This window comes from Ochotona princeps, chromosome 2, assembly GCF_030435755.1.
Source record: "Ochotona princeps isolate mOchPri1 chromosome 2, mOchPri1.hap1, whole genome shotgun sequence".
In the NCBI taxonomy this organism is placed as follows: domain Eukaryota; kingdom Metazoa; phylum Chordata; class Mammalia; order Lagomorpha; family Ochotonidae; genus Ochotona; species Ochotona princeps.
Window position 1 is genome coordinate 92303428 of NC_080833.1, and position 23864 is coordinate 92327291.

The window sequence follows — 23864 nt, forward strand, 5'->3', positions numbered from 1 at the left end:
CCAGCTGTCCCTACTCCTGTTTACCTAGGTGCTATCTAGATACCCCCTAGCCCTGCCTAGGTGAGCCCAGAGAACAGGCAGCCTGATGCTCCCCGATGCATGCCTCACCAGCACAGCTCGGCACTGTTTATGCAAAGCTGGTCTCTGGCTTCTTGCAGGATTTCTATTTTTCTTGGCTGCCAAACTGACCCCTAATGAATGAGTAACCCACCTGTCCATTCTGTTTTCATTTCACATTTTAGTAAAACACAAATTTTTACCTCTCACTTCTGTTTTTCTTTAAAAGACAAACTATCTGGGCCCGGCGCAGTAGCCTAGTGGCTAAAGTCCTTGCCTTGCACGTACAGGGATCCTATATGGGCTCCAATTCTAATCCTGGTGGCCCGCTTCCCATCCAGCTCCCTGCTTGTGGCCTGGGAAAGCAGCCAAGGATGGCTCAAAGCCTTGGGACTCTGCACCTGCGTGGGAGACCCAAGAAGCTCCAGGCTCCTGGCTTTGGATCGGCACAGCTCCAGTCATAGTGGCCGTGTGGGAAGTGAATCAATGGATGGAAGATCATCCTTTCTGTCTCTCCTCCTATGTACATCTGACTTTCCAATAAAAATAAATAAATCTTTTTTTAAAAAAGACAAATAATCCTGGGAGCTGGCACTGTACGTTAAACTACCTGTATCCACAGCCTCCCCTAATGGCATACTGGTGGGAATCTCAGCTGTTGTATTTTCCATCCAACTAGGTACTGCGTCTAGAAAGCAGCAGAAGATGGCCCAAGAACTTGGACCCTTGCCACTTGTGTGGAAGACCTGTGTAGAGATCCTGGCTCCTCACTTTGGCCTAGACCTCGCTCCTGTGGTCACTGGGGAGTAAACCAGGAGGAGGAAGAGCTCTCTCTGTCACTTTGCCTTTCAAATCAATAATCTTAAAAATTAAAAAAAAAGACAAATAATTCATACTACTTCGACCTTTCCTCACAGCTTCCATTTTCCAAGTTTTAACATATTTTCACTATTCTCAGTTCCAAACTAAAACATTAGTGATCTAGTATAAAACCTGGGTCTGGTGCGATGGTTCAATTGGCTAATCCTCCACTTGAAGCAACAGGATCCCATATGGGCACTGGTTTATGTCCCGGTTGCTCCACTTCCCTTCCAGCTCTGTTTGTGGACTGGGAAAGCAGTACAGTATGGCCCCAAACCTTGGGATCCTGCACCTATGAGGGAGACCCAAAAGAGCTCCTGGCTCCTAGCTTCGGATTGGCTCAGGTCTGGCTGTTGCAGCCACTGAGGAGCAAATCAGTGAAAGGAAGATCATTTTATCAATCTGCCTTTCCAACGATCCAGTATAAAACTTTGGTAGGCAAAAGCCTGACCCATCACGGCAGTGCAGAGCGGCGGCTCTGCTCCACGCACACGTAGGAAGCGGGTGAACGAACCTCATGCCTGTTTTTCGCTGTTGCATCGCATTCACTGTTCTCAGGCTTCCTCAGGCGCTGCCACCTGCCTCCTTGGTCAAAAGTGATCATAGTCTGGATAGAATTATCTGAGTGGGAAAAGAACACAATTAAGCCTGGTACACTGGAAGCACTCAAAATGAAACTCACTTTATCATGATATGATTCCCTCCTAGTTTAGACCACGTATCATGTAAGATTACAGCCCCATACAAAACGGCTCAGTGCTGGTGAGCAACTTCAACAGGAGACTAAACACAGTATTTTAAGAAAGTTTCCTATCTGAACAGGACTTAATTAATTCCAGAAATCATGTGAGACTGATACAGGTTTTCTTTTTAAGTTTATTTTTGTTGGAAAGGCAGATTTACAGAGAAAGACAGAAAGTTCTTCCATCTGCTGGTTCACTCCCCAAGTGGCCATAATAGCCAGAGCTGAGCTGATCCAAAGCCAGCAGCTAGGAGCTTCTTCTGGGTCTCCCATGTGGCTGCAGGGTCCCAAGGAATTTGGGTGATCCTCTGCTGCTTTCTCAGGCTACCAGCAGTGAGCTGGATGGGAAGTGGAGCAGCTGGCACACAAGCCAGTGCCCATATGGGATCCTGGTTCTTGCAGGCAGAGGTCTAGACATTTGAGCTATTGTGTTGGCCCCAATACTATTCATAAACCACATATAAACATTTTTTTGGGGGAGTGATTCTGTCACAATATGGGCAGCAGTTCCAGTTCTAACTACCTCCCTTCTGATTCTGCTGAAAAGCCTGGGAGAGCAGTGAAAGACAACCCAAGTACTTGGGCTCCTGCACCCATGTGGGAGAATTGCATGAAGTTCCTCTCTTGAGTATGGCCCAGTCCTGCCATTCTGGCCATCTGGGGAGTGAACCAGCAAATGAAGATCTCTCTTGTAACTCTTTCAAACAAACAAACAAACAAATATAATCTTAAAATTTCCCCCCATTTTACTGGGAAGGTAAAGAAAGAACTAGCATGAGAGAGGTGTTCCATTCACTGGTTCACTCCAAATGCCCATGATACCCAGTGCTACCCTAGGCCGGAACCGAATCCAGGTCTCCCACATGGGACACAGGTACCCAGCTACTTGATTATTAACTGTTGGCTCTCAGGAATGCTGGATTGGGAACAGAAACTCAGACTACACACTGTCAGACATGCGAGCATCCCAAGGGGCACCTTAACTGCTCAACTAAACACTTGCCCCAAGGTACTTGAACTCTTGAAAAGAAATTCCTTTTAACTCCATAACCACATGAACAGACTGATATTCATTCGCTTTCCCCGCTTGACTTGGAAACAAAATTCACCATGAGAAAGCATTCCGTTCCTTACTCAGACAAGGCTACAGCACCAAGCTTGTTCTGTAGACACTCAAGAGCTGAACGTGTGGGGCTACCATTCCGGTGCAGTGCTTGCAACGCAGCGTCCCACATGGGCTAGTTCAAGTACAGGCTGCTCCACTTCAGACCCAGCTCCCTGCTAATGCACCTGGGAAGGCAGGGGATGATGGCCCAAGTGCTCAGGCCCACACTACTCATGTGGGAAACTGGATGGAGTTCCAGGGTCCTGGTCCTGCTCTAACTGTTCAAGGAATTTGGGAAGTGAATCAGTAGATGGAAGATCAATCTCTCTGTCACTCTCCCTATCAAATAAATACATTCTTATGTGTGTGTCTAAGTCTGGGTTAATAATTCCTAATGATTCTCTCTCTCATTTTCCCTGTCCTGTCCCTCTTTTAAGCATTTTGTTTTTCTTACATGTCTTTTTCACTATTCTATTTTCAATGATAAGAGTAGAAACTATTGCAGGTTTGATTCTAGAGGTACAAGTTTTGAGTTTTCTTAGGAAAACCAACAAGAAGCAAATGAAGAAAAATTCAATAAACACTTATTTCCTCACTTCTGGCACAACAAAGCCAACAACTTCTCAGAACAATCCAACTCAAGTAATACCCTTGGAATAATCTCCTCGACACTGGGGTCTTTAAGGCATCATCAAATGACCATCTCCATCCCCCATGTGCTGATGTGCTTTGACGGCAAGGTGTGCTCTCCTCCCACCCTCATCCCCATGGACACAGGAGGAAAGAAAGCACTAAACATTTATCCTGCCCACCTTGACCTTCCCCACATGCGTATTATGCAACCCTCACCTATGTAATCAATATTAAAAATAAAATAAAATTATATTAAACACTTTTTGAGACTATGTAAGTGAAGAAAATAGACAAAATCAACATGATTTTGTGAAATACACATGCACTAGCTGTAACCAGCCTGATAGACATTAGTGGCCACAGAGGAATACCTGGGTACTTAAAGGCGCACTGAGAGTGTGTCTGTGGAGGCTGGTACTGCAGTACAGCTCGTTAGGTGCTGCCAGTGTAGCTAGCATCCCAAGTGAGTGCCAGGCCAAATCCTGGCTGCTCAACTACTCATCCAGCTCCCTGCTAATGTGTCTGGGAAAGCAGCAGAAGATGGTCCAAGTCCTTGGGACCCAGCTACACTCTTGGGAGACCCAGATGGAGTTCCTGGTTGCTGGGTTTGGCCATGGTGGTCATCTGAGGAGTGAACCTGTGGATGGACAAGGCTTCTCTCTGCTTCACCTCTCTTTATAAATCTGCCTTTCAAATAAATAAATACTAAAATAAACAAACAAGCAAACAAATAAATAAATTAAAAGAGAGAGAGAATGTGGATATAGGGGAAAGGGAGAACAAGGCAAAGCCTGGCCTCACTCAGTGAGTGACAAGTGGGGAGAGACTCCAGAGCAGAGGCTGTCAGCCTCACAGGTGCCCAGCGAAACAGAGGGCATTACAGTGTCAGTGTCCAGTCCGCGAATGCACCTCGTATGTTTTAGGACTGTCAGTGGCTCCTGTGCCTGGGATGGAGCATGAAGGAGAGAAGAGCCAGAGAGGAGCTCAGGGAGGAAGCAGGGAGCCAATCTCACTTGGACCCGGGCACGCCACTGCGAGGATTTTAGAAAACAATTGGCCAGCACTGTGCTGTAGTAGGCTAAGTCTCTCCCTGAGATGCGAGCATTCAATATAGGAGCTGGTTCAAGTCCCAGCTGCTCCACTTCCAATCCAGCTCCTTGCTAATGAATTTGGGAAAAGCAGCTGAAGGTGGCTCAAGTCCTTGGGCCCTTGCACCCATGTGGGAGACCCAGAAGAAGCTGCTGGCTCCTGGCTCCTGGCTTTGTACTAGCCCAGCTCTGGCCACTGAGGTTTTTGGAGAGTGAACTACTAGATGAAAGATCTCTCTTTCTGTCTCTCCTTCCATCTGCAATGCTTCCCATTAAAAATAAAATAAATCTTTAAAAGAAGAAGAAAAGTCAAACAGCTCCTAGAGAAAAACACACACACACACACACACATGAGCAACACTTGTAGAGTCCTTGTACTTGACAGTGATGTGTTTATTTGTACTTCTGGGCCTTGTAAGGGTAAGCTCTGTAGAGCCAACAGGCAGCACACAGGATGGGGCTTGGCTGGCCACCACTAAGACCTCCACAAGATGAGCAGAAGTGGTTCCAAGGCAAGTTCACTCCTACAGGCCTAAACCTTTCATTACAGAAGACTCCTTTTTATAAAATTAACACAGACTCTGAAACACCTTTCTTCTACTTGCTCTTGCTTTGCTCATTTGTGGTTAAACTAGGGAGCCAGCCAAGATTACCATGGGTAGGCTTGTTGGCTGGACAGTTACATCCCAGGGGGGGGGGCAGTTTTCCCAGAAGGCTCTGTTCCCAACAGCGCCCTGGGAAGGAGCCGCAAGGGGACTTGGGCCGCAACTCACCTTCTGAGAGCGTGCTGGTCATGTAGACCCCGCGGAGGGAGGTCACATTGGTGAAGTCCGTCTCTCCGCCTGTGGTGGTGTAGAGATGGCGGTCCAAAGACTTGGAATACACGATGCCCCGGTCATCAGAGGTAAAGATGGTGCCGAACCCAGTGTCTGAAATTGGCAGAAGGACAGGAATACTGAGTCGTGGCGGGAACAGAGACCAAGTGAGAGCCTAAGTGCACTGACCCAACACTGCAGCTAACGGTTGGTCTGCAGGATGGGGACTCAGAGCTGAGGACCCGGTCACGGGCTGGTGCTGAGCTCTTGTCCCCCTTAATTCTGCCACCCAGCTTCAGGCCTAGGGTGTACTAGCTGCACTGGTTGAATGAATTACCAGAGCCCACAGGAAAGTTATTCCTGCAGAGTTACATTTTGTGGTAGAGGTGCTGTATTGATTCTTAACTTATACATTTCCAAATTTTTCTTTTAAAAAAATTTTTTTTCTTTCTTTGAAAGGTAGAGTGATGAACAGAGAGAGAGATGAGAGATCTTCCATTGACTGGTTCATTCCCCCAAATGGCTATGACAGTCAGGATTATAGAACAATGCTTCTCAAAGCATCCATGGGTAAAGGATCAATTTTCTATTTACCATATATTACAAACTGACACTTTTGTAAAACATGGTAATAATTACTCACTAAGGTGCACATTGTGATATGGTGGGCCTGAATCCCAGACCAGAATGCCTGGGTCAAATCCTGGCCATCCCCTTCCAACCAGCAGCCTGGGAATCAGCAGGTGACACGGCTCAACCCTTGGGCCCTCCCACTCACATGGGAGACCTGGATGGAATTCCAGACCCCTGACTTGGGCCTGACCTACCCTCAGTGATTGTGGCCATTTGGGGAATGAACCAGCAGATAGAGATCTTTCTATCTCTGTAGCTCTGCCTTTCAAATAAATAAAAATAAACATTTACAGTTGATCACTAGAAAAATGAAATAGAAGGGGGGTATAGTTCATGGGTAGAGCATTTGACTGCAGATCAAGAAAAATGAAATCGAAAAGATTAGGGCCTGGCACAATAGCCTAGTGGCTAAAGTCCTTGCCTTGCATGCACTGGGATCCATATGGACACCAGTTCTAATCCCAGCGGTCCGCTTCCCATCCAGCTCCCTGCTTGTGGCCTGAGAAGGTAGTCGAAGATGGCCCAAAGCCTTGGGACCCTGCACTCGCACGGATACCTGGATGAAGCTCCAGGCTCCTGGCTTCGGAACTACGCAGCACAGGCCGTTGCAGTCACTTGGGGAGTGAATCATCAGAGGGAAGATCATCCTTTCTGTCTCTCCTCCTCTCTGTATATCTGACTTTGCAATAAAAATAAATAAATATTAAAAAAAATTAAAAATACAGGCCCCCAATTTTTTACTACTCAATTCAACAGACACTAAAACTCCTTTGTCAGATGGTTATGAGAGTTTCTGAATATCTGTGCTCCGTTTCTGTGCTGCCCTGGTGACAGGACCTGCACATCAGGAGCGATCTGCTGACCACTCTGGGCAGGTCTGCTTGGCACACTGGAGCAGACACACACACTACAGGAGATATGGAACTCGGGGGCCTTAGTACCAGAGGCCAGCCAAGACTTCCACGATAGTGGAAACAGCAGATGCTACTGACATTTCTGGTGATGTGAGGAAAAAGCATACAAGCAGGAAAGTGACTTAAACTAAGGTCCAAGGCTGAAATGGTTACTTGCTGCCGAGTGGGCCACAGGTGGCTCTCACCTCCAGGCTCATCCACATGCATGAACACCATGTCGTCGTTAGCTGCCAGGATGGAATAGAACTGCTCCTGCCCCACAGAGGGGAGCTGCGCCATGCTCCACGTGTCACCCTGATCGGTCGACACATGGATCCTTCTCGTCGTATCCTGTGACAGATGCCAACGTTTAGCTTTGTCAATTTTCTGCCAAGATGTCAAGTGCAGAAACAAGAACAGAAATGTTTAATATTCTAGATTTCCCCCAAAGGGAACGACTACTATAATTGAAAGGCCACAGTTACCAATTGTCAAAGCAATTTCTAACCTCCAGCTATGTGCTGAGCCACGGATGACCATTCTATTGGAGCAAGGCCATCTTGGCTTGGCCCTGTCACATAGCATCCTTCCAATCTCTGCTATGCCATCTCAGTCATTAAAGCTAAGGCCACGACGGCAGTTACGGGCTTGGTCTCAGCCCACTCACATACACTTGCTCTACAATTCTTAGAACGATGACACTTCCTCAAAGCATTATCCCTAGGTAATAGTACTGGCCTAATCCAATCATCAGATAATGAAGGGACTAGAAATGGAGTCAAAGCCCATGCTTAGGAGAGCCCAGGTACGTGGCAACCTGGTATGTGTAGCCTTGACAAGGGGAAGGTGCATGGGCTCTGAGGGATCACCGAGGGTCCCCAGTTACTCTAGAGAAACTGACCAGTGAGTGTTTGACTCTTAAGTGGAATCTGCTAAGAAGGCAATAAAAACATACTCTGGCAAACCACTAAAATTAGTTCCCCAAGTTAATCAGGGCACGCGAATTAGTCTTGGGACTGCCACAAGATAAATACTCTGAAGTTCATTGATAAGTACACTTAATGCATTTATTTAACTTACACAGAGTTGCTTAATTACTTTGAATCTTACTCTCAGTGTGAGAGGTAGAAATTCAGAGTTCAAAAGCACGCTGCAGGGTTTTCCCATGGTAGCTGGCAGCGGTGTAGTAAAAGGCTAAAGGGAAACTCCATCTAGGAAGGGGAGGGGTCTGATTCTCATCAGTATTCCACTGGGGGATCCTGGGAAATTACTCTAATCAACTTACCTGGGTAGTAGAGGTAACAGCATTAGCTCTATTGCTATATTACCTGTACATCGTCTATGTCCCTATTTCCAGTTCTCTCTGCAGCCACTGCAATCAGTCTTATAACTCCAAAGAAACTGCTTTTGTTAAAGGCCTCAGTGCGTAATTCCCAGAACTCACCTCAGAACTCCACATCTCAACTGAGTTTAACACAACTCACATTTCCTCCCTCTGTGAACAGTTCCCCTGCTTGGCTTTTCTGACGTCACCGGCTCCTGATTTCCCCCTAACTGGTCCCTGCCTTCAATCTTCCTGGCTGGATCTCTCTCATTTTAACCTTTCAGGGACTGGGTGCTTCAGGACTTTCTCAGTAGCCCCCATCTCTCCTCTGCCTATTCATTCCTCCAGAAGATTTCATCTCATTCACCACTTTGGGCAATCCAGACACCCAAAACGCTTTCTTGACATTTCCACTTAGATGTCACATAGGCATCTGACGTCCAAAAAACAAAATCCTGATTTCTGCCCAACCACAAACCTGCATTTCCTGCAGAGGCAGCCATCTCAAAATGGCACCAGCATTCACTCAGCTGCTCAGGCAAGACTCTTTAAGTTCTCCCTGCGGACAGGCCTGTGGCCTGTCAGCTAAGATAATGGTCAAGACACTTCTCTGCCACATCGGGTGCCTGCGCTTGGTGCCTGGCTCTGGCTCCTGACTCCATTTCTGCTCATGCAGACCCTGACAATAGCTTAAGTAATTGGCTCCTGCCACTCATGTGGGAAATATCCATTGAGTTCTGGTTCCTGGGTTCAGGGTTCCAGTCCTGGTCACTGCATAAAGCAGCAAATGGGAGCTCCTTCCCTCCATCATTTTTTTATGTTTCTCAAATAGTAAAAAAAAAAATAGTAATAATAATAAATAATGAAGTTACCCTTAGTTTTGCTCATTATCTCACACCTATATCTAATCCATCAACAAGTCCCATTAAAATTGACTCTGGGGCCTGGTGTGATGGCTTTACTGGCTAAATTCTTGTCTTGCACGTGCCAGGATCCCATGTGGATGCCAGTTTGTATCCTGGCTGTTCCACTTCCCATCCAGCTCTCCACTTGTGCCCTGGGAAAGCAGTAGAAGATGGTCTCCAAGGCCTTAGGCACTTGCACCTGCATGGAAGACTTGGAAGAAGCTTCTGGCTCCAGGCTTTAGCTCAGCTCAGCTCTGATCACTGCGGCCTTTTGGGGAGTAGACCAGCAGATGGAAGATCTTTCTCTCTGTCTCTCCTTCTCTCTGTACATCTGCCTTTCCAATAAAAAAAAAAAATCTTTAAAAAAACATTCATTGACTATGGACTGGTATTGTGGCTCAGCAAGTTAAACTACTGCTCACAACATCAATATCCCAATGGAGAGCGGATACTAGTCTTAACTGTTCTGTTTCTGATCCAGCTCCCAGCTGATGTACTGGGAAGGCAGCAGTACTTGGGAAGTACTAAGTACTTGGGACCCTGCCACCTGTGTGGGGAAACCCAAATGGAGTTCTGGGTTCATGGCTCTGGTCTGGATCAGTCCAGTCATTGCATGTAACTAGGGAGTGAACCAAAAGATGGAACATTATCTCTTTATTTCTCTCTGTGTCATTTTGCTGTTCAAACAAATCTAAAACAAATAAATTTTTGAAGACATTTAAAAACATCCACAGTCTTGCCACTTCTCCCCTCATTCAGTGTTAACTGACTGGTCCAGGTGTTCACTGGTCACTTGGACTATTCTAACAACCTTTCAGCTGCCCCCACTGCCTCTATTTTTGCCCCATCAGGCACATTTATTCCATCAAAACAAAGCCAGTTCACCTCACTCCCCAGCTCACAAACCAGTCATAGTTGGCCAATACATGAGGAATCACAGTAGCTATCCTCCTCCTGACCCGGAAGTGCCCTGCAAGGCCTGGCCACCTCCCACCAGGCCTAAACTCTGAGCCCCCTCTCTGTCCCAGCCCTACGGCCTCTCTTTCCTCAGCCTCTCCAGCAGGCTCAGGCCTCACAGTCCACCCAACCACTTAAATAAAATGTCACTGCTTCAGCTCCTAACGCTTCCTACAGCTCCTATGAACTTTCTAGTTTCATCACAGCTTTAAATTATACCTGATACATCATATTTATTGGTTTAGTATCTATTTTGTCACCTGTATATAACTTCTGAAAGCAGAAAACTCATCTGCTTTGTTCACTGCTGATACAGGCACCTGGAATAGTATCTATCATATAGCAGGCAGTCAATTAATGCTATCTGTCTTTACTGTGGGATAAATAAGAGTGGGGTGCTTTTTTCAGATATCCATATCTGAGTAAAGCCCAAATACTGGGTCTATGTATACCCAGCAGGAGGTGAGAATTCCCGTGGCGACAGAGGAGTCAGGTTGAGGGCCAGGGGAACCCAGGAGAGTCAATCAGCCTCTGGGAAGAGCTGCGGTTCTCTTGGTGACAGGATGCTGCAGAGTGCTGAGGAGCTCTGCGGGGACCAGGTGAGTTACAAAAGCCTCAGCTTGATACAAGAGGCAAACGCTCACCTTCTCAGCCATCACCGAGGCAAAAAGGAAACGGCCCCCAAGACCAAATGAGTAGATTTTCACCCCGATGGTTTTGAAGCTTTTTCCCAAGTCAGAAGTCCTCCATAATTCCAGTGCTCCAAGGTCAGCTTCTTAAACAAGACAGAATATTCATTACAACTGATTGGCGAGCCTCATTCACAACTCAAAGAACTGCTCTCAGTGTTACAGCTGAAGGGTTTTGAATCTTATGCATATTACTTGAGAAGATACATTCAAAGTGGTATCAGTTATGGGGAATTCACATTTGGCTTTTATTTTATACATGAGAGGTTTTATATGGGATGGAAATCCAGAGTTTATTTAATTCTGTGCATAAAAATATCACAGTCACAGCATCCTGCTTTTTTGGTTCATGGTATAACTCGGAATTATCTTATCCTATTTTAAGTTGTCTTATATAAATTCTGCTTTCTTTTTTTTTTTTCTTTTGTTTTATCATCCAACATCCCAGTTTCGATTTCTGTTCCATGAGAACAAGCCCTGGGCATTCTGTTCTTTGGCTCCTTAGTATAGTGCTTAGTATAGAGCAGGTGCTTAAGTATCTGTTGACTGAATAGATGAAAGACTATGCATTCTGCTCTACAACTGCCAGATGAGGAAGCCAGTGGCTTCCTGCAGCAGAAACACAACTCATGCCCTTTCTGCATTGCAACTGGCCGATGCTCACAGCTTAGTCCATATACTGCCTCTCTGTGTAGCCTACAGTATTTGATCTGGACATAGTGTACTTATTTGGCTATGCTTTCAAGATTTTTAGAAAAACTGTATACATTCATTTTAATGTATTTGAAGGTTAGAGTCACACACACACACAGTTGGAAGGAGACTCGAGCACTTGAGCCATCATCTGCAACCTCCAAGACATTGAAAGCAGAGGCGAGACCTGATTTTTCAGACTCTCTGACATGAGATGTTGATGACCCAAGCGGCAGCTTCACCTACAATCATGATTTTTATCAAAATTAACAGGAGAATGGGAGGGTTTCTCACGTTACTACCTCACACAACTCAGGATATCCTACATGAATGGACAACAGGACACACTCCTCTGGGACTAAAGTCTACTTACTGCAGGAGCCCGTGACGTAGGTGGTAAAAAAGATGCTGTTTCCTGATCCCCTGCAAAGAGGCAAAGACAGGAAAAGGATGTGGTTCATGACTGCTAATGTGCTGCCTCAACAAAGTTCACAAAGCTTTGTCACAGAGCTCCCAACCAGTCTAACAAGTGTCATCCGCCTGCGCTGGCTGACAGCCTCCTCAGGTGCTGGACACCTGGTCCTTGGCAACCCATCACCAGGCTCCCTGCGGCCTGGTCCCTCATGCTCCCCAACACTTCTCTGCTTTTTCATGGGAATTCTTCCAGCCACCCACATTGGACTCCTGACACTCTCCACATCTGCCTCTTGCATTTATTTCAGTGGGTTCCTTCCTAAAATGGTTTTCTCGCACGTAACTCAAGCAAGCACACCCTCACAATTCTCCAGCTCTGGCTTAAAACTGAGCTCTTCCACACAGCTCTCCCTGTCACTTGGACTGGAAAATTTCTTGGCTGCAAGTTTCCAGAGCAGTGGTTCTATACCGGTAGCAACTGCACATCCCAGGGACATCTGGCAATGTCTGGAGGATTCTTGGTTGTCACAACTTTGGGGGCGGAAGCTGCTAGCAGTATCTAGTGGGCACAGACCAGGGACGCTGGCATATATCTCACAATGCACAAGTGCTGTTCTAGAGCATTCTGTGCCAGTCACTTGGCATTCCTCTGTCTCCTGTTATAACTACACAGTATATGCCTAATCTCTCCCATTATTCTAAAAATTGGTTTCTTCAAGGGCGGGCACTAGCTTTAAGCTTTGTTGGTTCCACTCAGAATATAGTTTAACGCCTTGTATGAGCTAAATAATTTAGTGTTTTCATCTCAAACAGAGAAGGAAGTCGGAGGCTGAATTATTTAAAACCTACATTGGAAAGGAAATCTCAGACCTGACAGTACTTATAGATTACCAATAGTGAAAGGTACTGGGTTTAAGCACATTCTTTTAGAACTTTAGGCTGCAAATTCCTAGAAATCAAATATCTAAAAGGTGAGTATACAGTAGCACATTCCTCTTAAACACCAAATAAATGTATTATAAAAGTAAAGAAAAAAATCTTGCATAAGATTGAAAATAGATTATCCTTTTATAACAACCTCTTGAATTTAAAGGTGAATTTTAATGTTCAGAATTACTCCAGTCTTACAAAAACATGTCCTACATATTTTAGGCCTACCAGGAGTGAAGCAACCTATAATGTAGCTACATAAAAAAAAAGTAGTTCCTTGTGATACTTTACAAGGTACAAACACAACTCATAAACATATGTAAAATGAAATCAGGATGTGACAAGTGTACACTGTACAGTGCTGTTGCAGAAAAATTCATCTAACAGGCATTTTTGAAAAAGGCCCATTTAAGATACATAAATGATATAATAAAATATATATTTAAAAAAAAAAAAAAGGCCCATTTAGCATTGTAGCTTCCTGTGGCAGATACACACTCAGCTCCTCTTATCTTTGAGTTCTCTATCTGTAGAATCAACCAGTTATGGACTGAAAACACTTGGGACGCATGCTGTGTTATTTTGAATGGGGATAAGAGACCTGTTTTCTTATTACTGGTCCCTAAATATTTACATTAGAATGACTATTAATGAGGCATACACATTTAGCAGTTTAGAACTGTTCAGCATTTAGCAGTTTAGAGCTCACCTGAAGTCCAGGGAGGACTGCACCATTTACAAGCAGGTGCATATAAATGAGCAACTTGAGCACACATAAATTTTGGTACCTGACAGGGAATCCTGAAACCAACCCCCTACAGAAACAGAGGGAGGCCTGTATCTCAAACCTGCAGCCTGCAGCTTCTAGATTCCCTAAGCAGAGTATACTGAACATGAAACTCTTTCTTGCGATTACAGGTCATCAACAGGAGCATTGATCGTTATCAAGCTGTAATACAGTGTGCCCATTAGAAGTTACTGAAGTATGCGTACTTTCTTGACTCACGCTAATAGCCTCCTACTGGTACATTGCCTGAGCTTCTATCTGTTCTTTCTGAGTTTTCTGCTTCCTCCCAGGACTCAACCTGAAGTGACTTTTAATGCCACAGCCATGTACTTGCTGCTGGCTGCCACACATCCCAGCCCTGGCAGCACTCGGCTGTGAACTGGGAACCCAGAGCAACAATACTGCCGAAGAGAGAGAAGAAAACAGATTCCAGGTGCAGCTGGAGGCTAAGAAGGGCCTTGGAGATATAGAGGCTCTGAAGTGAATTCTTGCTCAACCATGTCCCAAACAAATTTCCTTTCACAGAAGGACACAACCAAAGCCTGGGACAGTTGAACCACTGACCAGCAGAACCAGGTTAGGACAAAGGTGACCTGACTTTCGACTCCCAGGTCCCCAAGGGTTTCCTCTTCCACCACAGTGGCTCTCAGAAGGCCCCTGGTGGGGCTCGGATGTCTTACTGAGAGAAGTGGACCACCCTTGCTGAAGATATAGGACTCAGGCCCAGCACAATAGCTTAGTGGCTAAATCCTTGCTTTGTATACACTGGGATCCCATATGGGCAAGAGTTTGTATCCAGCTCTTCCACTTCCTCAGCCAACTCCCCGCTTGTGGCCTGGGAAAGCAGCAGAGGATGGCCCAAAGCCTTGGGACCCTACACCCACATCTGAGACCCAGACGAAACTCCTGGCTTCAGATCGGCTCAGTTCTGGTCATTGAGACCACTTGGGGAGTGAATCAGATCAGAAGATCTTTCTCTCTGCAACTCCTTTTCTCTGTATATCTGACTTTCTAATAAAAAAGTAATATATATATATATAAAAAGATACAGGGACTTTGGTGGCTGGAAGTTCTAGTTTCTTGTTTGGTTCCTCACCATGATCTATATAGCTGACATGTATCGTAACATGAAGAAGGGTAAGCCTGTGCCCAGACAGCACCGAAATCCCCACAGTGAAGCCCTACTTTGCTGCATTCCAACTGGCGCCCCTATTTCCTGAGAGCAAAGCTTCTGTATGCAGCAGCCACTTGGTCAAATACCCATGCTTTACACTTCACATTCTAACACTCACTGAGGCTAAAGCCTCCATCGCCAGCACAATGGGAAGCTGTGGCACAGCCCTCTCGGGTCTCCCTCCGGGTCACCCCGTAGAGCGCTTGGCCTGTGCCAAGCACGCGTCACTGTTGATCCATGTGACTTTGGCAGCAGCACCAGGAAAGGCTAGGCTCTGCACAGATGGAGTCTGCTGTTACTCACCATTTGGCCAAACACACTGCTTTGTGGATTTCTTCCCATTTTCCTCCAAAGTTCTTGGACACCCACAGGCCATTCTGAAAGATTACAAATGGCTTATCAAAATTCCAGCTTTATCCTGTGCAGCTGCTTGTAGGACCTTTAACAGTTCTTGTCCAACCACTCAGAACAGTGAAATACACGCTGAAGTTCCGTCAGCCTGACCTCCACCCTGCTGTTTCTCTCTCTCTCTCTCTCTCTCACACACACACACACAAACGTCCCTTGGATGCACAGGAAGTGCCTACTGTGCACCAGGCACTGTTCCAGACATTGCATCAGGCATCGCGCTGGGATACAAAGATGATTTCCACATACTCTCTACTCTCAAGGGGCTCACCACTCAGCAAGAGGTACAGTGAGCAGCAAAAGGACAGGCTACCAAGCAGGACACATTCAGGAAACCTGGAGTATGCAGCGCACAAGTGGGAGAAAAGGGACAGCACATCAGAGGGAGCTTCTGGAAGGAGGGAGCCCATGGTAAGCACGACCGCCAACGGAGGTGAGCAGGGTAGTGAAGTGCTACTAGTGCTGGCAGGGACGGTGAGTGAGGTAAGGAGATGCCGTTGTGAGTGCCGGGAGCAAAAGGTCTCTGCGCAGAAATGGAGTGCAAATTCCAAGAGAAGGAAATGAGAAGCTAAGGCCAAAGGGAAAGGCAAGGGCCTCTTACTCTGTGCTATGTTGAGGGGCTCCCAAGAGCAAGGGGTTTTAAGCAGGGAAATGACCATGGGGGAAGGCAGACTTCAGAGAGGCCAACATGAGAATCAGGAAAAACAGCAGATAATTATCCTAGTAGTTCAGGGAAGGTTAAAGGCCTTGCGCCATAGATGCAAGGAATGCGCTCAGCAAGGATTCAGAAGCTAGAGCAGCAGGACTGGGTAATTTCTCCTGGGGTGGAAGCTGCACTGCACTCTCATGAACCAGCAGAAGGAGTCAGGGAAGAAGAGTGTATTTAAGAACTCAGCTCTAGAGGTGCTTATTGGTTACACAGCAAAGGGGTACCCAGGAGGCAGCAAGACACCAGCTGACACCCCAGGACAAAGAGCTGGAGATGCAGGGTTGAGAATCTTACCTATTTCATGCAAGTGGTAGTCAAATGGGAGAGTGAAAGAGATTACTCAGAATGAAATGAGCAGTAGGCACTTAAGGATGGGCTGAGGAGTGTTGAAGAAGGAGACCAAGAATGGCCAGGAAGTTAGAAGAACCGAAGGAAATTATGTCATGGAGGCCAAAGAAGTGGGGTTCCCAAAAGGAGGGACTGGCCGGAGCTTTGCAATGCAGAAGATTCTCCACAGGGGAAAGCTGAGCACGTCAGTCACTAGCAGCTCACGGTGACTGGGCTCAGTGCAGGTGGGACGGACACGTCGTGGCAGGGCTGGCATCAGATGGGGCCGATGGAGGTAGAACCCAACTCCAGTGCCCGCCTCACTCTTCCCCTTTAACTTTGTCCTCTCTGGAAACATTCACCTCCAACCCTTTCTGGTTTGTTCAGATCTGTTTACAAAGATAAAGCATGGTCTGATGGGACTTATTTGCAATGCAGTTCAAGTTTATTTATTCTTCAATCTTATCCTTGATTAGAAGGGAGCTCTTCTTCCAACTGCTATTGTTCTCTTCCAGAGAACTCCAACTCTGGCTCTGGTTCCAGCTTCGGCTCTAACTTCAGCTCCAGCTGCTGGAAGCCAATTTCCAGAAACTGCTGCTCTAAGCTTGAAAGTCCACTCCTCATCCAGCTAGTTTCCTTCCTCTGGCTCCCGCTAGCCAGGCATCAGGCAAGGCCTCCTGGAACCCCCAGCTTTCTCTGTTCAATGGTCTCTCCACCGAAGACCCAACTCCCAAATGTCAGTGCCATTCACACCCCTCAACACCCTGTGTGCCCAGCCTGACTGGGCCACTACTGGTAATTCTGCCTGACTCCGGATCAGACAGCGTGACAGTGGTACTCAGATCCCAGTGTGTGGGCTCACATGGGGGAGCCTGGCCAGCCATCTAAAGTCACTGATGAACTGTATCTGGATTGGAGCCCACAAACACGCACCTTAAATCAGCTACTTGGGGGCCTCAATCTGATGGTGCTGCTTGGCACACCTATCTAAGAAGTGAGATGAAAGCGAGCCATGCAAATGGGGCAACTAATTGTGATGGCCACAGTAGAATACCTTGGCCTCTTGGGGCCCTCAACATCCACAATAGAGGGGCCTGGGACCATGGGGAGAAAAAAAGTTGAATGTGCTCCCCAGGCAACTTCAGAAACGAAGCTGGAGGACAGGGAGGAACAGTGTCTTCTGGGGACAGGACAGGGATGTGGTGGTGGCACAGGCTTCAGACTTTGGACAACAAACACTGGAAAGCTGAAGAAAGGAATCAAAATGCTTCATATACTGAGGAACCAGCAACACAGAAAACCACGATGGAGACGTGACTTGGCCAGAGGAAAGAAACAATTACAACATCAGGAGTGTGACAATTTACGCTTGACCCTTGAAGTACAGGAATGATGATCCTAAACTGTTTTCTAATTCATCCCATCACTGGCACACATCTGCTCATTAAAAAAAACAAAAAAACAAAAAAAAAAACCAAAAACCTTCTAATGACAACTAGACATACTTACCAGGAAGTGATACTTTTAAAAAGCAGTGATACTCTTTATGAAATGAGGAGGGGGAAGTAAAGAGTATGTACTTCATGTTATAAAGGGAAATCAGAATGAAGTCCAATATATAAGCATTCCCTACAGGGTCCTTCCAAGACAGTGCATTTTAAGATCATAATAAAAACGTAGGAGGCAAGCCAAAGTCTTTAACTGGACTTACGTCAGTGCTCAGTGCTAAAAGGTACTCGGAATTCTGAGGGCTGTACATCATCTGAGTCAGAGGATGAAAAGGGAGATCTGTCTGTACAAAGTTCTTTGCAAAATCTGAGGATCTGAAGATTCTTCCTCCACGACTTCCTCCAGACACCTCTGCTGTTAATATCACCTGACCGGGAAGAAGAAAGACCAATTCAGGATACTATTCAAACACAGGAAGATTTCAGCAAACACTGGCTAAGAAAATGTTGGTTCCAAAGGCAAGAACACTCTACCATTAGATTAGGTGCTCTACTCCAGTCCTTAAATCTTGGTGTCGTTAAAGCAGTCATTCGAAATGAGCTAGTGCGCTCTGCCTGTGGACAGGAGCCTGGCCAGCTTTGAGGTCAGTCAGCTCCCCCCGCAAAGACTATAAAGGTGTTATAGGGAGTACATCCATTGTAAGGCTGAACAACTACCCCACCCCCATGAGCAGGAAGGCACAGTGGACAGAGATCAAGGAAAAAAAAGATTGTGTGCTGAATTCCGTTCTTTCATAGTAAGGTATTAGGTCTATTTCTGATAACAGCAATGTCTCACTCCAATCCTTACACCTGGCACATGGTATTGGGCATGAGCTTTGAATATGCACGAATGGGTCTCACCTTGCCAGAGTTCTCAGGACCAACAGCCATGCCAAATTCAGTTCGAATGAAGGAACTGTTGATGAGGTGTGTGATGTCCTTAAAGTTCTTTCCATAATCCTCACTGAGGAAAGGAGAAAGCGATTCAGAGTTCAGTGGTCACGGGTATGGCTGTGTGCCTCCCCAGCCTCCGACGCTCCTCTCAGGGAATGTTACTAAGGCACTCACTCCCCACCCCCCAGGGTCACATCCCTGGCTCCTGTGAACACTGCTTTGCTGGAGGGATAGCCCATCTCAACGCCAGGCTATGGGCTCAGGATGAGGGCATGACTGAGGCGGAACCAATAAGACGAAGCAGCATAGGGTCTTCTAGTGACAAGGAGTCACTGAATGGAATGGTTTGTCTTCCTTTCTTGCCCCCACTGGGGACCATGTGCTAATCCCCAGAGATGTTCTTGATGATCACAACTCAAGCGTTGTGGCACTGCTGACACTAAGCAGGTAGTGGCTGATGATGCTGCCCAACATCCTACTAGGCACAGCACAGTCCAGTGAGAACCCAGAATGATCTGGCTCTAAATGTCAGGAGTACCAAGGTGGAGAAACTCCAACAATGGGGCATGCGACTACAAAACAAAAAGCTATGGTCATCTTGTCACCAAGAGAGCCCAGCTGAGGGATTCAGGAATTCTGAGGCAGCAGAGCCAGGCCACTGGACAGAACTGGCTCTGATGCTTGTCTTCCCTCTGTACTTGGTTATGTGAGTCAACAATTCTCTTAGTACTCAGGTTCATCCCAGTCGCCAGCTTTGCCCAAGGGCTCCCACCGGTCTGTTCATCCACAGCGCTTAGGATGGAACCATAAATCAAGAAGCCGTGGTGTTGGAGTTCACCCTGTTAGAAGGTACCATCCCAAGGCCCCAATCTCCGTTGCATGATGACACACAGTTAGGAAAACCAAATGCAAATGTTGGGTTCTCAAAGCTTTTTCCAAAAGTTCATTCCAACAATATGCTTGACAAGTATTTGAAACCACATTTAGCTGTTGGAATGAGCAAAAATTCAGTAGCCATCTAACTCTAACAGACTTCATGCCAATATACAGTTCTCCTAAAACAAGTCGCAGGATGCAGATCCTTTTTTATTATTTTAAATATCTATTTTAAAGATTTATTTTACTTATTTGAAAGACAAAATTACATACACACACACACACACATACACACACACACGCACGCATTCCACCTGCTGGCTCACTTTCCAAATGGCTATAATGACTGGGAATGAGTTAGGCTGAAACCAGGAGCCAGGAGCTTTTATTGGGTTTCCCATGTGTGTACAGGGGCCCAAGCCCTTGGGTTGTCCTCCTCTGCTTCTCCAAGTACAGTAGCAGGGAGCTGAACTGGAAGTGGAGCAATCAGCTTTACAAGGGGCAATCATACTGAATTCCAACACAGCAGGCAGCAGCTTAACCTGTTATGTCACAGTGCCAGCCCCTAATTTTAACAGTAATTAAATTTAAGTATCCCTCAGTGCACTCCCAGTTAGCTGATAAATGTAATCTGTAGTGGCCTTCACTGAAAAAAAAAATACACTATTTAAAAAGATCGAACAACTTTTGGTAGCAGCCTCGACAAACGAACACACACAAATGGCAGAACAGGAGGCATGCAAGAAACTGAGAACATCTTGTCCTATTTCCTCATTTCACAGATGAGCAGTTGCAAGGGGAGGCAATTTATCAAAAGTCAAATAGTTAATTAAGGGCAGCAGTGAAACTACTGTTCAGTTCTCTGAATTCTCAATCCCAGACTGGAGATACCTAATTATTTAGGAGGATATTTTCCCCCTCAGTCCAAAGTCTTCCTTGGTCTCATCAGGCCTTGTGACCTGGCCCTGAAGATCAGCTGGGCAGCAGCGAGTGGCAGGCAGAAGGGAGTGTACGGGGTTTGAACATGCAGGTCCCTTGACAGTACGCTAAAGTAAGGGACCTTCAGCAAACCCAGCCAGAAAACCGGATAAACTAGGCCCCATCCAACAGATTGCCTACATTATCCTTGCCCTGGTTTTGGAGAGCAAGATGGGTTCTTATCTGCATGACAGTTGGCAAGACACGCGCGTGAACAGTCCCCAGCTCTGTGGGGCACACAGCACGGGCAGCCCAGCCAGCCTTCCACAGGGGTTGTGGCTGCTTGATAATCACTTTACAAACCTCCCCTCCTTTGCGGGAACTCCGGGGGACCTCTACAAACCTGCTGGCAAGGCTGCTTGCTTTTTAAGAACTTGGCACAGCAAACATCTCCCTGCCCTTCAGAACAAGCAACGCTGAGTGGAACAAATCACCACTCACTGCAGCGGCCTGCTGCTTTAGGCAGTTACACGAATGCAGGGAGGACGCTGGGAGCATTCTGCTGGGATTTAAGTGGGGTTCTGTCAAGGCCATTTCGAGCTTAGGGCTTGATTTAAACAGGACATTTGATCTAAATGTAGCTTTATTTTCTATCAACATACAACACACACTGCACGGGGGAATTCCAAGAAACATTCCAAAAGATAAATCTATAGAAGTCAAAGGATGAGCTAACACACCCTGTGGACCCATCTGCTTGAAAAACATGTCTCTAAAAAGAGTTGTTTTTGAAAGGCAGAGATAAAGAGGGACAGAGACTGAGATAGAATGCTCCCGCCCACTGGTGCTTTTCCCAGAGGCCCTGAGTGACCAGGGATGGGAAGGGCTGAAAGTGGGAGCTGGGAATATAACCCAGGGGTTAGTAAGAACTCAGTTACTTCAGCCACGTGGCTAACTCTCAAAATCTGCCTCAGCAGGAAAGTGATGTCAGAAACTAGAGTAGATACTCAGGAGGACTTGGCTGCCTTAACCACGGGACTGAACGCCCACCCCAGAAACAAGTCTATGCGTGTTTCAGCCCTACTTTTTACTATTTCTGATTATCAAAAATACATGATGACTTCGCATGAAACCATGCGAAACATGAAACAAATCAAAGTTTGCAACTCAAGAGCATAGCCCTAAACACAAACATGTTCAAATTTCAGCTCTCCTTAGTGCAGCCTGGTTATACACAACAGAAAATTCTTTCTCAATGTCCTGGGGGCTGAGAAGCCTGGACCTGAGACCCTGGTGTGTGGTGAAGGCCCACACTTATCACTGTGACCTCACAAGACCCAGGGAGGCCCAGGGAGTTCTTCAAGTTCTCCAGCTGGCCTAATCACTTACCCGCAGACCCGCCTGCTAGTTAGTATCAGCAAAGGGCTAGCACTAGAACATACGAAAGGGAACACAAGTTTTCCATCTGTTAACATTCTGTCCCTGGCCTCTTGTCCTACCCGGACAAAAAGCAAAAAACACCAAAAAAACGAGACCTCCAAACTCACATCCTTCTCACGTGCAGAACACTTTCATTATGTTCTAACAGCCCCTAAAGTCCTAACTCCCAGTATCACCTCTAAGATCTAAAATCCAAAGCCTCATCTCAATTAGACACGGGTGAGACTCAAGGTGTGAGTCATCCCGAAGCAAATTGCTCTCCAGCTGTGAACTTTTGAAATCAAGGAACAGAGGCAGCAACGCCCTGGTATAGCTATTTTCCTACCTCAAGGGAAAAGTGGAAAAGAAGAAAGGGGATCCCAACCAAGTCCAAACTCCAAGGCAGATGCCAAGAGAGATTAAGGATTAAGGGCATAATTTCCTATGGGCCCCTGAAGCTGTAGGGTATCCTGTATCAACAGCAGGGAAAGCCCCTTGAGAAACCCCGGGGCTCTTTGGAACTGGGGAGGCAGCCTTGATGATCTCTGGATTGTTTCTGGGGCCAAGAGTCATAGTGCTATTGACTTTGAGTTTGCTGTTAACAAATTAACCAAATAAACCATTTTAGAGCAAGCAAAGTTTGTTTAAGCAGAACTGCAGTGAGCAACTGATGAAATGCGTGCTACGATAGGAGTTCTGCAGAAACCTAACTTTGTATTTCTCCAGAAGCAGTGACTTCTTAGTGTTTACTTATTAATGACTGATTAGTATTTACTAGTAAGTGTTTCTTGCAACTTTTGAGAATGTTAACTATTGTAAATAATGGCAAGCAAGAATGTTGGGATTCTCAGTGAAAAGATAAATAGGGATAACAGATACCCAGGACTCACACTGATGAAACTGCTCCCTCCCTTTTTCTTTCCGAAGCAGCAAGTGCCTCCTGGTTGTTGTGCTCAGTGGCTTGAGTCACAGCAGGCCAGCTCAGCCAAGCAGAAGGCAACAGGCACATTGCAATGTAGATTGTAGAACAGGGTAGGAGTCAGTTTGCAATGGCAAGGACGAGATAACTAATATTCAAAATGACAATGGTTAACAAATATATCAAAACAAAATAAAACCGCTGTGCAACTTGAGGGGAAAGAATCCTGGCCACATGATCTTGTGCTAGAGACAAACAGGACTGCTCTCTGGAAATGTGGGTTGGGTGGGACAGGCTTCTCTCAGGCTAGAGGAGGAAAAAAGCACACTGAATCAGACAGGGGAGGCATGGAGGCAGCAGGAGGACAGGACTCTGGCTCCCGTTCGGATTTGGTTGTCTTCAAGCAAGCACAGCACTAAAAAGCAACAGACAGGGCAAGCATGCTGGAAATCATGAAAACACATTCGTTCATTCCCTGGGGGTTGACTCAGGAATCCATCAGGCTCAACACCAGCCACAAGGTGAAGGAAGAACACAGAAAACACAAACTGATTTCAGAAGGCAGGTTCAGGAGACTGTTCAATCTTGACAAACAGCCTTCAAAGCACCAGACGGATGTTGGGTTTGTTACTACCAATGAACTGAAGAGGACACGATGGGGATGGAATTCACCATAGCAGTATCCCAACTGCGATGAAAAAATGAGCTGCCACTTAACAGAGTAAAGATGAATTCTGTCAATCTAATGAATACCAGGAGTTACCAGCACAGGGGGCAGGCTGGAGCACTGGAGCTCTGGAGCAGGTGCACAGTTGCCATGCACTTGCCTGCCGCCAGGTCACAGGGCGCGTGTCGTGTCTGCAGGAGGGAGCAGGGTAACCTGAGGGCCAGGTGGTCACCTATTACCAACTGGCCTGGAAAAGCTTCTGATTCACATCCATTGTTGGTACAATAGCGCAGATACATGCTGGTTACATGCCCTTTGTGGCTGTGGGCATAGTCCAGCTGACAGCACCAAGCTCTCACTCTCTGCCAGGCACTGCAGTACCCACTGCACACCAGCTCTGGGGTAGGCATTACTACTGTCCTAGAGATGAGGGCAGAAGTTAAATGACTCGCCCATGTTCATTCTGGTTGCAAATGATGGTGCTCAGTTTGATGGTGCCAGGCTTACAGGGTAGCCAAACTTGGCAGCTTTTTGCTA

General features: G+C 46.4%; 1 protein-coding gene across 4 annotated transcripts in view; it reads right to left on the bottom strand.

Moving 5' to 3' along the window:
- SORT1 (sortilin 1) overlaps positions 1–23864 on the bottom strand; it is a 73107-nt gene that overhangs the window by 14549 nt on the left and 34694 nt on the right. For 2 of the 4 annotated variants that reach the window (XM_058659989.1, XM_058659986.1), the window contains exons 4-11: positions 18496–18598; positions 17856–18020; positions 15004–15077; positions 11769–11818; positions 10658–10785; positions 7034–7178; positions 5260–5415; positions 1433–1539 (exon numbers count right to left, since the gene is read on the bottom strand). In XM_058659989.1, the coding sequence (XP_058515972.1) occupies positions 1433–1539; positions 5260–5415; positions 7034–7178; positions 10658–10785; positions 11769–11818; positions 15004–15077; positions 17856–18020; positions 18496–18598 (928 nt within the window). Of the gene's footprint in view, positions 1–1432; positions 1540–5259; positions 5416–7033; positions 7179–10657; positions 10789–11768; positions 11819–15003; positions 15078–17855; positions 18021–18495; positions 18599–23864 lie in introns of all 4 variants that reach the window. The other 2 variants (XM_058659988.1, XM_058659985.1) reach the window with 1 other exon arrangement.